Genomic DNA, 15,530 nt, shown 5'->3' with positions numbered 1-15,530 from the left:
TGGACTGTTTACTTAATTCATCCATACCAGTGACATCGCGTCACCCCCCGTTAACGGCCACCTCAGTGGCTTCAAGCGTAGGCTTAGCCTCTACAGTATGTATCAGCAGCAGAATGGAGCTAAAAATAAATGTTTGTTTCAGTTCTATGAAGCTTTGAGTATTTTGGATTAGTAGCACTGCTGTGTTTGTTGCATCATATTGCTGTGATTGTTTATATGCTTTATATATTCTGAGGTAAGTTGATCTATAGTGTTACATCATATTCTATAAGGATGTTATGTGTTTGTAGACTTTCTGCCCAGTTTGACCCATTTAGCAGAAGTCGGCCTGTTTAAGGCTCTGTTATCTATTCTGTATGACTTAAAGCAGTTATGACATGGTCTGATTTTCTCACCCAATAAAGGAATATTTCATATATCAGTCTGATCTTCATTCTATCAGAAACAGTTATCACAGCTCGTACATTTGCTTTTTACACATGAGCCAAATTTAGTAATGCCAACATATTAAACGAACAATATTTGTCTCTTACATATAATAACTGACTGCACTCCACGAGCGTCTGGCAGCACAAATGAACCAGCTGCTAGTTGACGAGAGACACCCGGAATGGCTAGCCGAAGGTCGGACGGTCCTGATTAGGGATGGGTATCGTTTAGGTTTTATCCGATACCAGTACCAAACCGATACTTTTGAAACGGTGCCGGTGCTTAAACGGTGCTCAAACCGGTGCTTAAAGAATGGAGAACACAAAATTGGTTCAAAAACCTCTCATGTTCAGCTGTTTTTTTGTAAAAAGATAACAATGTTAGCCTTTTCTGCAGCTATAGGGCATATATGCTATCACTCTTGGAAACAGTGCTTAAACAATGGAAAAAACACAAACTTTGTCCAAAAACCTCTCATGTTTAACTGTTTTCCACTTTTTCTTTGGTCATTTTAGTATCTGCCATCAAACAAGAAGACAGCCGCATGTAACTACGACGGTGTTTGCTAGTTCACCTTACATGCATTAATGTAATAACGTGGTTAGCCTACTCAACGTTAATTACACACGAACAACATTAAGCTACTCACGCAGAGAAGAACGGCTGCTGCTGCCATCATCATCCGTCACCATTTCTGCTACACTGGCAGGGCTAGGGGCCAGGACTCTCCTCTTCGGGTTTTTGGTGGATGTTGCTAACTACGGGTCCGATAACAGGTACCACACCCGCAGTAGATGGGCACAGTGTGAGGTCTCGCAGCAAGCTATCAAACACGGCGCGTTTCTCGGCTTTTAACAAAATGCTATACGTCGCCAGGTGTTTCATCAGATTCGAGGTGTTACCTCCTTTGCACAGTATCATCTTAAAGCACTTGTTGCAGGCTGCTGAGTTTTCATCTTTTGCTGTGAAGTACAGCCAGACTTTTGACCGCTTCGCCTTGGGCATTTTTAATCTGTAGCTCTGCTCTAAAAGAACGGACGCACCTGGGCCCGCCTACTATCCTCGGAAACGTAAAATGATTGGCTAGAATCTAAAGTGTATCACATCTCAGGAAAAAAAAAGCACCGAAATAAAGCACCGAAATGTGCGCTGCTTTTCGGTCTGGTTACTACCGTTTATGTCAGAACCGGTGCCATCATGGCACCGGACACCGGTGCCCATCCCTAGTCCTGATCCCCAAGGACCCCAAGAAGGGACCGGTCCCATCCAACTACCGACCAATAACCTGCCTCAGTACTACATGGAAGCTCCTGTCAGGCATCAAATCATCTCAATTTCACTGTTCTTCAGGTTACCTTTATTTGGCAATAGCTTTATTGCGATGTCTGATGTGTTTGGTTTCTTTTTTGTACCTGTTCATTTGAAGGACCAAAGTTTTTGGGCTAAGATGAACAGGCACATGGGTCAATACATAAGCGGGGCTCAGAAAGGGATTGGCAAGAATACCAGAGGCGCAAAACACCAGCTACTGGTAGACAGAACAGTCAGCCGAGACTGCAAGACCAGACTGACCAACTTGTGCACAGCCTGGATTGATTACAAGAAGGCCTATGACTCAATGCCCCACAGCTGGATACTGGAATGCCTAGAATTGTACAAGATCAAAAGTGACCCTAAGAACCTTCATCAGGAACTCAATGGGGATGTGGCGTACAACACTAGAGGCCAACTCCAAGCCCATAGCAGAAGTCACCATCAAGTGCGGGATCTACCAAGGAGATGCTCTGTCCCCACTGCTGTTCTACATAGGCCTGAACCCCCTCAGTGAGATCATTAACAAGACTGGCTACGGATACCGACTACGGAACGGAGCGGTTGTCAGCCACCTCCTGTACATGGATGACATCAAGCTGTATGCCAAGAGTGAACGAGACATCGATTCACTGATCCACACTACCAGGATATACAGCAATGACATTGGAATGTCGTTCGGACTGGAGAAGTGTAGCCGGATGGTAACAAAGAGAGGGAAGGTAGTCAGAACTGAGGGGATTGAACTACCAGAAGGCAACATTGCAGACATAGAGGACAGTTACAAGTACCTGGGGATCCCACAGGCGAATGGGAACCATGAAGAGGCCGCTAGGAAAGCTGCAACCACCAAATACCTGCAGAGGGTCAGGCAAGTCCTGAGGAGTCAGCTGAACGGTAAGAACAAGATCCGGGCTATCAACACCTACACCCTGCCCGTGATCAGATACCCTGCTGGGGTAATAGGCTGGCCAAAGGAGGAGATAGAAGCCACTGACATAAAGACAAGAAAGCTCCTGACCATGCATGGAGGGTTTCACCCCAAGTCCAGCACCCTGAGGCTGTACGCTAAGTGGAAGGAAGGAGGCCGGGGACTGGTTAGTGTCAGCACCACAATCCAGGATGAGACAAGAAACATCCACGAATACATCACGAAGATGGCCCCAACTGACAGAGTGCTCAGTGAATACCTCAGGCAGCAGAAACCCAAGAAAGAGGAGGAAGGCGAGGAACCATCATGGAAGGACAGGCCCCTGCACGGTATGTACCACCGGCAGATAGAGGAGGTGGCTGATATCCAGAAATCCTACCAGTGGCTGGACAAAGCTGGACTGAAAGACAGCATGGAGGCACTAATCATGGCAGCACAGGAACAAGCTCTGAGTACAAGATCCATAGAGGCTGGGGTCTATCACACCAGGCAAGACCCCAGGTGCAGGCTGTGTAAAGATGCCCCTGAGACAATCCAGCACATAACAGCAGGGTGCAAGATGCTAGCAGGCAGGGCATACATGGAGCGCCATAACCAAGTGGCCGGCATAGTATACAGAAACATCTGTGCCGAAATGGGAGATGCCCCCAAGGGTGATGGAGAATGACAGAGCTAAGATCCTGTGGGACTTCCAGATACAGACGGACAAAATGGTGGTGGCTAACCAACCGGACATAGTGGTGGTGGAGAAACAGAAGAAGACAGCCATAGTGATTGATGTAGCGGTTCCGAATGACAGCAACATCAGAAAGAAGGAAAACGAGAAGCTGGAGAAATACCAAGGGCTCAGAGAAGAGCTCGAGAGGATGTGGAGAGTGAAGGTAACGGTGGTCCCCGTGGTAATCGGAGCACTAGGTGCGGTGACTCCCAAGCTAGGCGAGTGGCTCCAGCAGATCCCGGGAACAACATCGGAGATCTCTGTCCAGAAGAGCGCAGTCCTGGGAACAGCTAAGATACTGCGCAGGACCCTCAAGCTCCCAGGCCTCTGGTAGAGGACCCGAGCTTGAAGGATAAACCGCCCGCAGGGGCGAGATGGGTGGGGTTTTTTTTCATCATAATAATCTGACAATACATTCGGGGCGACTGGAATCGATAGGGGAATCGTTTGCAAAAATGGCAAACAATTCCAAGGAATTGAAACAGTGGGAACCGGTTCTCAACAAGAACCGGTTTTCGATACCCATCCCTACTCAAAATGCTGGGTCACAGACCCAGCCATGACAGTTTTATTCTGACAGTCTTGTGTCTCTACAGGATTTTGTTAAGTTGTGCGTTATCCCTGTCTTGTTGTACCTGATTAGTTCCAGATGTTCTTTAACTGAATTTCCCAGAGGAACCAACTCGAGGGATTAATAAAGTTCTCTCTCCGTTTCTCCTCTTTAGCCTCGTTACAAACACTACAGCTAACAAGTGGATTTTCCTGTTTTAGCTCAGCCAGCAAACAAAGCAGAACCACTTACTGCTGAAGAGACAGAGTGAAAGTTTTTAAATAAACTCACTGCTGCAGCAAAGAGCAGCACAACAGTGAGACAGATTTTTAGCTTCAGTGTTTTTATTCTCCACTAACTCAATGCTTCTGTCTCTAATTAGCTAACATAAACTAATCTATGTCTATTAGCAACCAACCAACTCAAAGAGTTCATGTTACTAACAGCTCACCTCTCTGCAGCAGACACAGGCTGGACTTTAAAATTAATGGGGCGATCTGCAGACCAGTCACTCTGTAAGGACACACAGCTGGGTTCAGGTCCAGCAGGTCTCGCATGGATCCTGTTAGAGAAGAAAAATGTGTTTTTCCATTTGGAGCCACAGAAGCTGATGAAGACTTAGATCACCTTCATCATCCCAAAGAGAAACAGGTTTGCAAGTTGAGCATGAGCAGAAGGAAACTCCGAACTACTGTTTTACATAGTAAGAACAGAGCGCCAACCAGAGGTCATTTACACAGTGCAGGACTATTGATGGTCTCACTGTGAGCAGCAGGAGTTTAAATGGTGGACATGTTTTATAGAATAAAGGAATAAAGGTTCAGTGACTTCCTTTGAGATGCAGTCTAGAGACCAGGAAACATCAAGCAGTTCATTTAAATGAGATAAACTAACATCAAAGAGTTCATGTTACTAACAGCTCACCTCTCTGCAGCAGACATAGGCTGGGCTTTAAAATTGATGGGACGGTCTGCAGACCAGTCACTCTGTAAGGACACACAGCTGGGTGGAGGTCCAGGCTGGTTCCTGTGAATAATGATGGAGCAGTGATGTGAGTGCTGAGCTGTGACATGGAGAAGAGTCATGGACAGTTAGAGATGGTCATCTTACCTCTGAGCTTTGGTCTGGCTCTCATGTTCCCCACACAGAGTGCTTTTAGAGGGAGGGACTCCCTCCTCTCTGTCCTCACACTGATCCATGCTGCTCAATTCACATCAGCTCACACACACTTTCTACCTTCACCTGCAGAGGAAACACAAATCATTCATGTGCACATCAACTGAGAGCTGCAGAGGTCGTGTCTGATGTGTTGGACTAACATCCATCTGAGACGCAGCTTTAATCAGTTCACTACAAAAAGTGTCACAGAGCCGAGTTCAGCCTCCAAATCCTCCATTACTGTAGTCCTACAAAGGTCAAACATGGCTGCAGAGAGCAGCTTTATGTCAGTAACAATGTCCAGGACCAAGCTGACTGCTTACAGAGTTCATGCTCTAACTGCTAGCTGCTCTGCTAGCTAAGCTAACTCATGTTAATGCTGCTCAGAAAATGGATATAAAACATTAGAGTGAAAAGTAAAGCTTAAAAGCTGCATGGAGCTGGCAGTGTGACATTTGTCTCAAAGCTGCACGTGGACATGTGGAGCGAGATGTTTTAGATATTTGTGCACAGGAAGGTTTTTGATTGGTGAAGCTGAACTTAATAAACTGAGTGTAAATAATGAGGATCTACTCAGGTTGGGATGTGTGGATTGAAGCACACGCTTGTGTAGGGATGGGTATCGAAACCCGGTTCTTGTTGAGAACCGGTTCCCACTGTTTCAATTCCTTGGAATTGTTTGCCATTTTTGCAAACGATTCCCTTATCGATTCCAGTTGCCCCGAATGATGTCACCACGTTGCGGAGCGTCATTTACCTGGCAGGAAACATGGCGGCTCAAACGCTAAAAAGGTTGCTTATACTTTACGAGAACGGATGACAACAGGGCAACTTGCAAAGTAGATATTTAATTAAGGGAGGAAACACTACGAATATGCAAAAGCATTTGCTCACAAAACACGCGATGACCTTAAATGAATGTTGTGTTTTTAATTCCGCTCCGGACTCGTGAATCTCAACCCAGCAGCAGCGGTAACGTTTGCACGTCCTCTCCCGTTAATGCAGCAGGTAAATAATCAACTAACAGTGCATATTATGTTAGCGCGATCTCCCTTATTACAAAACCTGCCATTACTGTGCATTTAGGTGACCATGATGAGACAGACAGACAGAGTCTGGCTGGCGCTCGCTGGCAGTTCTCGCTGCAGTCTACCGTTAGTGTCTCCTTTCAGGCCAGGATAGACGAATGTCACCGAGCAGTGACTAAGTTTGTGGTAAAAGGCTTGCACCCATTTGCCACAGCAGATGCCCCCGATTTTCAGTAAGTGAATGTGTGTAATTGTAGGCAGGGACATTACTGGATATTCTTGTGTAATTGCTACAGAATAATTTATGTTATACTTTGTTATTGCTACAGAAGAATATTTATTTTATTATTTTACATTTACAATTTTCCCCGGGGACCCTGTGACACCCCATTGAAGAGCCGTAGGCTGTGGATCTCTTAAGATCTCACTGTTGGGTTTGTAAGGCCATGTTACTCCTAAATTTCTATCTTGTTCAAAGAGAAGATATAAAACAAAGTTCTAAGCTAATCGACCTTAGTGTTCTCCTTTTTAAAAAGAATCGATAAAGAATCGAATCGTTAAACAGAATCGAAAATGGAATCGGAATCGTGAAAATCTTATCAATACCCATCCCTACACTTGTGAGTCCTCAGATGAAACACACAAATCACTGCACACGTGTGTAAATCTGTGCATCACATCGTACCTAGTGAATTAGAGACAGGTTTCTCTGTTAATGAGCTGAGATCTTTTATTGGGACTGTCACCTGTCACCATGGTTACCGACTGTCACCTGTGTGCACTGAGAGCAGAGAGAGGCTGTGCAGCTGTTCAGCGCTGACATCAGTGTGCGCAGCTGCATGACTTCATGAATCAGTGTGACACAGGTGTGGGAGCAGTGTTGCCAACTCCTCAGTAAGGAAAATCACTATTGGTTGTCCTAAAAGCCACTAGAAGTCGCTAAATGACGTCATCGCCTAATTTGCATAATTGGTCATGCTTATGTTATTGTAACCCACGCTGTAGGAGAGAAATAACATCATAGAAGAGACATACATAGAGACAGTTTGGATGCATACAGGCAGTAGCGGTTTTTGATATGGGCGACATGAGCAGTTGCCCAGGGCGGCATCACAGGCATCGGCAAAAAAAAAGTTGCTCGCACCCATGCTGCACCGACATCATGCCAGCGCATTTTTGTGATTGCAGGCGGTTTTCTGTCGCCTGTTGCGAGGTGTGCCTCCTGCTTGCAGCACAGGGAGGAGAGGGAGGGGCGGCGGGGGATTCTCTGGCTGGCTGGAGCAGCGTCTAATAACCAACTCGCAAAATAAAACAAAAAAAAAACAAAACAACAAACACGAAAACACCGGACATCATGATACAGACTTATAATTTGCACCGATGTTTTTTTGAAATTCTATACACGAAAAGTGAGCACGAGAGCCCTCGGTGCGCCTGCTTGCTGCTGAAGTCAAAGTAAACTTTATTGTCATCTCCGCTACATACAGTCCAGTATATAGAGAGACGAGACGACGAGGCTCCAGTTACAGCAGTGCAAGTAAACAAACAATAAATATAAGAAGAGTAAGAAAATAAATATACACTTTAGGACCAGGGGTAAAGGGATCAATAACAATTTAAAATTTATAATTTACAGTTTGACACACAAACTGTCGAAAGGTGAGGGAGACCTGCTGCTTCCAAATAGAGCACATTTCATTCATAATGATGTAAATCCAAGCCCATCATGTATTCATGATTTGAATCCTGGGTTGTGTGAAACCCCAGAAATAAACCCTACACAAAGTGAATCTGTGAACTAAGGTGTAGGTCTGTTAGGTTATGTTGTGGTGATCCTTGGGTTGGGGGATGGGTGTTCATACTGGAGTGCAAAATTAAAACCAAGATGGACAAGAAAAGTTCAAAGTCATCAGGTGCTCAGTTTAGAAAAAAGAGAAAAGAAGAAGAGAAACGAGCAAAAGATACAGATAAGCAGATGTGTCATTGGAAAATGGCAGGTCATCCTGAACCAATCAGAATCAGAACACTTTATTAATCCCTGAGGAAATTATGTGGGTTACAGTTGCTCCAAGAAGAAATGGTAAAAATAGTAACAGTAACAGACTAAACTCCAAACAATACCTTATGTTAGAGATTTGACACATTTAAGAAATATCACTAATATATACAGATCACTCAATTATAAATATCAAGAATTAATTATTATAAATAAATAAATATTAAGAAACTTCACAAGTATATTCCAGAGTAGAAAAGGGTGTGTGTAAAAAGGATGTACCTGTCCTTAACTTGGACAACATCAGACACCACCCTAACGGAGTCCAGCTCCATCCCCACCACATTACTGGCCTTGTGGATCAGTTTATTTAGTCTGTTGGCATCTGCGACCCTCAGCCTGCTGCCCCAGCATGCAACAGCATGGAGGATAGCACTGACCACAACACAGATACAACAAGATAACATCAATTAGTAGGGATAGTGAAAACGTCTGTTTACGTTTGTTAGCCACTTGGCTATGAGAGTAAACAGTAAACACTGATTTAGCTTTTTGAGTCTTTTGGACTGTGTTCAGCACAACATTAATTAATCATTGTCAATTGCTGATTTGTCCTTTCTCATTTTATGATGAATTATATTAGCTGTCTGTAAGCCATTCTACTATGCATACTCTCTCTCTCCATATATATATATATATATATATATATATATATATATATATGTGTGTGTGTATGTTTATCTGGTTAAATTCAGTATGGTTCCGACAACAGTCTTTACAATAAAATATGTTGGAGGGAGTGACTGCCCAGGGCACCAAACAGGCTAGGACCGCCACTGCATAGAGGTGAACGTCTCCTGCTCTGACAGCAGCTGGGGTAGACTGCTGCGTGAGCGCTTTGGCACCGGCGAGGTGCCCCCGGCAGCACCCGCTGCTTGTTGACAGTAAGAGCGACACATGCTTTCACGTCAAAAAGTCGTCACAAGTCTCCAATAACACCAGAAAAAGTCGCCAGATTTGTCGCTTTTGTCGCTTTTTAGGAAGGAAAAACTCGCTAAATATAGCGACAAAGTCGCTAAGTTGGCAACACTGTGGGAGTTTCTGGCTGTTCTCCTGAATAAGTCAGTGACGTAATGACGCTGGGCCCGCGGAGGAATGCGTGTTTCTGATGTGGCTCCATCCCAGACACACATGACAAACAGCTTTACCTTAACTTTACATTTATTTCTTTCAGGAGAGTCCAGATTCCTACACAAACACTCAGAGCCTGAAACACTGAGACTAACGGAAAACTGGGTTTCTCTTAAACACAAAGCGACAGCAGAGCGAGCAGAGAAACAAACGACAGACCAAATCTTCACAGCATATTTCCCTTTTTCAGCAGAAACATGTTTCCACGTCACGTACAGCGGCCTCACTCAGAGCTCAGGGCGGGTCAGCCTCTTGGTCCAGCTGTGAGTCCGTTACCGTGAACTATGGAGCGGCAGATTTGTGCTGAACTAAGCTGCACACAGCTGATGTTAGCCAGGAAAACATTACACACTGCTAACGTTACCTTAACACGGAGCTTCACACGGAGACGATCAGCGTCAAAGTTCAGGAGAGAAAAACTTTGGGAAGGGCAAAACCAGGGAGGGGCTTGTGGGACAGAGGGTCCACAACCCACCTGCAACAGGGACCGCCCGTCACAAACATTCTGACCAATCACAGCACTCCATTTCACTCCGCTGCGGTCAGCCTGTGGCTGTGTTGAGTGTCAGTAACAGTCAGAGAGGATGGAGTCAGTGAACGCAGCACATAAGATTTTCTATTGAGCGTAGAAAAACACAGAATAGATTTAGTTTGAGTGAATGGACAGCACACGTTAGTCTGCACAGACCATAATAATAATGACAGGAGGCTGTTTGTGCAGAGCTGATTTATTTCTGCTTATTTTTCTTTTGAAGCCATTGACTGTAGAAAACATGGACGACGCGACAGCTCCCCAAAAATGAAGCCAAAACGTCTCTTTCGCCCCCTGGTGTCTGGCTGCAGTATAGGTCATAAACCCCGCCTCCTCCATGTTAGCGGATGGGACTGGGGTCAGACTAAAATAAATTAATTCTCCTCGGATAATTTTTTTTCCAAAGATTCTTTCTTTTGTTATCAATAGTTCTCATCACGCTGATTGATGTCCAAGGGGTCTCCTTTCCCATCAGTTTGATTCTAATTCCTACAGCAGCGATGTTAAATTGGGGTGAAAACGTCATCATAGCAGCTTTGACTGACAGCTGCAGTCACGGAGAAAATTGCATATCTCTGTTCGGGAATAGATACAAAATAAGACATATTGTACTATACTGCCCACTTCCTGATCTTATTGGATCTGTGTGTGAGGTTGGTGAAGGAAACACATGTTTACTGAGTGAATCGCTGCCATTAGGAACTAGTTTTTATATCACAGCCTAGAAATCACACAGGACCATTTCTGCAAGTGAAAAGTCATCACTGGAGGAAAATAATTGTGTAGTTTGTGCGACTGTTGTTTGCAAATGAAGAATTGTCCCAACTACATGTGCTGCTGACCTTTGACCTTTTCTTTAGGTGCACAGAGGAGTCTGTGGAAACATCCAGAACTGAGGCAGTGCTACAGATGTCTTCAAATAAAGTGGTGTATTATCCATGTTTTCTATGGATCACATCAATATCCTGATCTAACAAGCCCCCTTTTTGTGGATTTTAGAGCCTCTGACTTTTGCTGCGTCTGCGTCTCATTTCAAGCACAAGAGCAAGAAGTGGATGAAGAAATGGGGCGAGTGGGGTCAGTGTGGTGCATGTCAGCTGTGCTCATGCTTTCACAAAGAACATGTGTATTCATTGGCAGCATTAAGGTGCACTTTAGTCTTCATAATAATAAAGTATTCTGACTTTATTATTGTGAATCCTCACAGTCATGTTGCAGCTCTGCTTTGCTTTAAGAAAATGTTCTACCAGGATGTTACTTTCCTAAACGTGTTCTCCAAATGTTCCCAAAGACTTTGTTCTAAGTAGTTCTACATGATGAAACATTCACACTAAGTTTAAGAAGGACACACAAACACCATCTGTGCTTTCATCATGTGTACAAACGTGTTCAGATGTCAAATGTACCGTGAATGGATGCAAATGTGGATCGTTCCAATAAAATGAGACAGTTTTGTAAGTGGATCCCAGTTTGAAGTTCATTGAAACCTATAAGAACATGTTATTCAAACCAACTTTATCCAACAGGAAGAAGCATCAGGGGAACAGGAAACATTCAAACATGTTTACTGTAAGAACTGCACAAAGGAAGGAAACACAATCCTACACACGAGCACTTTAAAATGGACATTTAGCTTTTCAAACATCAGGGAGTGCTGCAATAACAACACTGTGCCCATTCTGATCAGACTGAAAGATTTATAGAGATTTATCCATGTGCTGGAAAAGGATTTGATATCAACATATATGCAGATTAGTAGGAGCATTTTCTTCATATTGATTTAGAGTTCAGTACTAGGAATATGTAGAATTAACATCTGTGTACATGACGAGTGATGAAAACTTTCAAAGGACGTCAGAATTGGTGTCTCTATCTGTGACTGTCCCAGAGGAACCTACCTGAGGGATTATTAAAGATCTGTCTATCTAGAAAGACTTGCATTGATTCACAGTGTACAATTCTTTCTAATCTATTAACATCTTCCTCCAAATCCTGTTTCTGCTGCATCAGAAGGGCTCAAACCTCCTGCTGTTGTCTGCTGGACCATCAATTCTACTTTATGATGATCTTCAAAGATAAAAACGTGAGTTTATTTGTGAACTCTGTGAAATGATGTTTAGTTTGAACCAATCCTGTGTCAGCTGCAGCCACATCATTGCCACGCATACAAATGGCTGCGTTCCTGTTTAGACCTGCTGGCTGTCAATGGGCTTCATTCCATTTCAGACTGCCGGTGGTCGCTGTGATCTAAACTCAACATGGCTCCTGTGTTAGAAGAGACGATGATTTTAAATTTGCACATTGAATAGTTTCTTTGCAACACTATGGAGCTACCAGCCCAGTATATGTAGCCCACAGTAGATGGAGTTATCAAGCTGCACTGACAAACATCAGGACTCATGTGATCCCTACATGTGGACCTTTCACACATGGATCCAAGTGCAGATTCAACTCTGCATTACATTTGACTTCAGCTGTTACACACTTTCATTTTCTAGCTGTGTCACTTCCTGCTTTTTGGATCAGAGAGTTTATCCATGTCCACAAATGTTTGGCTGCATATTTGTATCATCTATATTTTCCAGTCTTCATACAGCCGATATTTCATGTGGACTCCAATCTGCCACCTGCCATCACGTTTTCAGGGTTCATTCAGTGTTGAAATGTAGGACAAACAGCAGCACATGTTCTCTAAATGTTTGCAGTCATTTTAAATGAAGCTGATACTACAGGAGACATTTTGCACATTTATTGTCTTTGAACAGAGAATAATAAAGCCATCAAACATATACAGGCTGTGCAAATACAAACTTCTGTGGTGCATTTGATGACCTGCAGAGGAGAACAAGTCGGGCTTTTCAGCCCTAACACAACCTCTTTGTTCTCAATACTACAAAACCTTCAAAGGCTGATATGCAAGTTTGCATGAATCACCAACACAGTTGTGTTTGTTTCTAGTATAGTTATAAATAAGCTGATCAAATATCTGCTGACTGATTAGATCCAGTATCTATTACAGATGAACTGGATATCACAGCATGTTGTTAATCCGTCATATCAAACTAAACAGTGTTGCTGGTGTAAATATCCTCCAGTAAAGTCAGATGAGGGCTGCTGTTGCCAGGTAACGATGATGTCACACTGGATCTTCTGATCTTTAGCATCGTAGCGCTCGGAGTCTGATGTTGGCTCATGTGTTGTCATACACCAACATGACGTTCTACTAGTCAAGGCCTCACCTTAACCCACTGATGCTGATCACACAGACCCACTAATAGAACTGTTTGATCAGGTTTATGCAGCGTCACCATTAGTGTCACATTTAATCACATTTACATTACAAGCCCACTACAACCATTATCAACATGTTAAATTACATTATACATCTGCACTGATTTAAAGTATTTTAACCTGATTCATTTTTCCATCTTAACAGTTCATTCCTCAAATCAAACAGGATATTTGACCCTCAAAAAAATGTACCAACAAATAATTTTGCAATAAGATATTAATTTTTCAAATTTCCATGTGAAATCAAACAAGTGTATTTAACAGTGAAACCAGAGTGGAAGCTGCTCATATAGAGTCCAACCCAGGCTAAAGTAAGTTGAGTAGAGCAGCACCATCAAAGTGTCGGCTCTCTGGACACGGAGCAAGATCGCCATCTGCAGGACAAAACTAGTTTTTCTTCTCGTCAACGTCAAGTTGACGTCATCGTCCAGCAAAACATGCAGATCAGGTGACCTGACTGTCTGAGAGGCGGAGTTAAACTGTGGCAGGTAAGCATGTGGAGGAGGAGCAACAACATGACGCTGGAACATCATCATTGCATCATACAGTTTCCTCTCTAACTGGATGCAGCTGTGAACAAGAACAGCTGTGGAACTAGGGTCATAATGAATATAAATAACAGCAAACAAAACAAGTACCAGGATATTTTCTTTTGAGATTGAGTAAAGTGATCCTTCTTCCTTTGTTCATTTCATGCTCGTAGGATCCGAGCTGACCTCTGACTTCCTGGTCAAGGTCTCTCAGCGTTGACTGGAAAATCAAATTGGACTCACACCATCTTCTTGTAATGTGGTCGTGTCTGTCAGTTGTTTCTTTTGTGGATGCAAATCCATTCTTTGTTTCCTTCAAAGCATCATTTCCACTTCAAAGCTGTGAAAATGTGTCAGATGAAGTTCCCTCTTTACAAAGTGATGATGAAACTGTGGCACTCGGCCACAGCAAGAAATTCTCAGACTAGTGACTGAACTGTGATCAAACTGAGCTTTAGTTTGAGAAGCATCCACATGTGCACCATCCAGGAGCACAGCAGCAGCAGCAGCAGCACAGGAAGCAAAGCTGCCTTTGAATCATAGACATAAATGTGTTGTTTTCATTTAGCAGCAGGTTAAAGTGACACGTCACTAACTCTGAGGGCAAAGCTGAGAGTTTCTGCTCCCAAACATTTGGACCATAGAGTCCCTCGAGCTGAGGCGCTGCTTCTATATAACCTTTGCAATCAAACACAGCAGCATTCATTTGATGCTGCTGATGTCTGCTCCTTTGTATTGATTAGTATTTTTCATTGATATCCAAATAAAGATGTATCTTTAAAGCCCTCCATGGTCAGGGTCCTGCCTGTATCAGAGACACTGACTCCATGAGCCGCTCGCTGCCTCAGATCTTCTGCCGTGGCCTCGTTAGTGCTCCCAAACACTCGTTTAGTCACTAAAGGTGATCCAGCCTTTGTGCTCCACACATCATGCCTGGAATTCCCAGCCCGAGGATCCCAGAAGAAGAAGCTCTCAGCTTCCATTTGTTTGGTTTTTTCTATGTGCTGATGCCTTTTTTCTGTTTGAAGATCCAGGATTGTTTGTGTGCTGGATTCTGGATTCATACTGTGTACATATGTACAAACTGGGACAGCTTCATTCAGAGCACAGTCTGTCCTGTGATTGGCTGGAGCACACAGTTGGGGGAGGGGCTAATGCCCTCTTTAAAGCTGGAGTATGAGTACAGGTGTTTGAACAAACAGCACCTTCTTCCTCTCTCCTGGGACTTGATGTTGGCCGATGCTTTCTGGACACATTTGTCACTTTGAGCTTTTTGACCTGAAGTGTCTGTGCAGCCTGGATCTGCTCCAGCATCAGCTTGGAGAATGAAAGTCACAATCTGACTGGCTGTGAGCAGCATGTGGGAGCAAAGCTGGAACACCTGAGGACATGTTTGGACAGGGAGGACAGGGAGTCGGTGCAGACAGAGAGCCTCAGAGTTTTGAAGGAGAGGCTGCGGGAGCCCAGAGCACAGATTGGATATCAAAGATGGCCTGTTTATGTCTCGTTTATGTTAATGAGAGTGTGGGGAGTGAGTGGGAGGGTGGGTGGGGTGGGCTGCTTTTAACCATGTAAAGCACTTTGTGCTACATTTTTTTTTTGTATGAAAAGTGCTTTATAAATAAAGATTGATTGATTGATTGATTGTTTGGAGTGAGTGTATTTGGAGCGGATAGTGGAGCGCTCAGTTTCTCAGTGGATTCATGTTTCAGTCCTGGACGTTGATGCTTGTTTGTTTGAAAGGACACAGATGGAGCTTGATTCCTTCTTTCCTTCCTTTTTGTGTCCTCTGTGCTTCATCTGCTGCTCTTCACTCTGTTACTTTGTGACTCTGGTTCTCCTAAAGACACGTGGGTGGTGCTCTC

At 43.8% G+C, this 15,530-nt stretch overlaps 1 protein-coding gene across 4 annotated transcripts in view; it reads right to left on the bottom strand.

Annotated features, from left to right (window-relative positions):
* LOC109200490 (protein NLRC3) overlaps window positions 1-10,171 on the bottom strand; it is a 29,484-nt gene extending 19,313 nt beyond the window's left edge. For 2 of the 4 annotated variants that reach the window (XM_025904851.1, XM_025904853.1), the window contains exons 1-3: window positions 5,050-5,701; window positions 4,864-4,965; window positions 4,391-4,501 (exon numbers count right to left, since the gene is read on the bottom strand). In XM_025904851.1, coding sequence (XP_025760636.1) covers window positions 4,391-4,501; window positions 4,864-4,965; window positions 5,050-5,138 — 302 coding nt within the window. In that variant the 5' untranslated portion in view covers window positions 5,139-5,701. Of the gene's footprint in view, window positions 1-4,390; window positions 4,502-4,863; window positions 4,966-5,049; window positions 5,702-9,676 lie in introns of those variants that run through there. The other 2 variants (XM_025904852.1, XM_025904854.1) reach the window with 2 other exon arrangements.
* Between the last annotated feature and the right edge of the window lie 5,359 nt (window positions 10,172-15,530).

This window comes from Oreochromis niloticus, unplaced genomic scaffold (genome assembly GCF_001858045.2).
Source record: "Oreochromis niloticus isolate F11D_XX unplaced genomic scaffold, O_niloticus_UMD_NMBU tig00007375_pilon, whole genome shotgun sequence".
Lineage (NCBI taxonomy): Eukaryota > Metazoa > Chordata > Actinopteri > Cichliformes > Cichlidae > Oreochromis > Oreochromis niloticus.
This window is presented reverse-complemented; position numbering and strand designations above follow the sequence as displayed.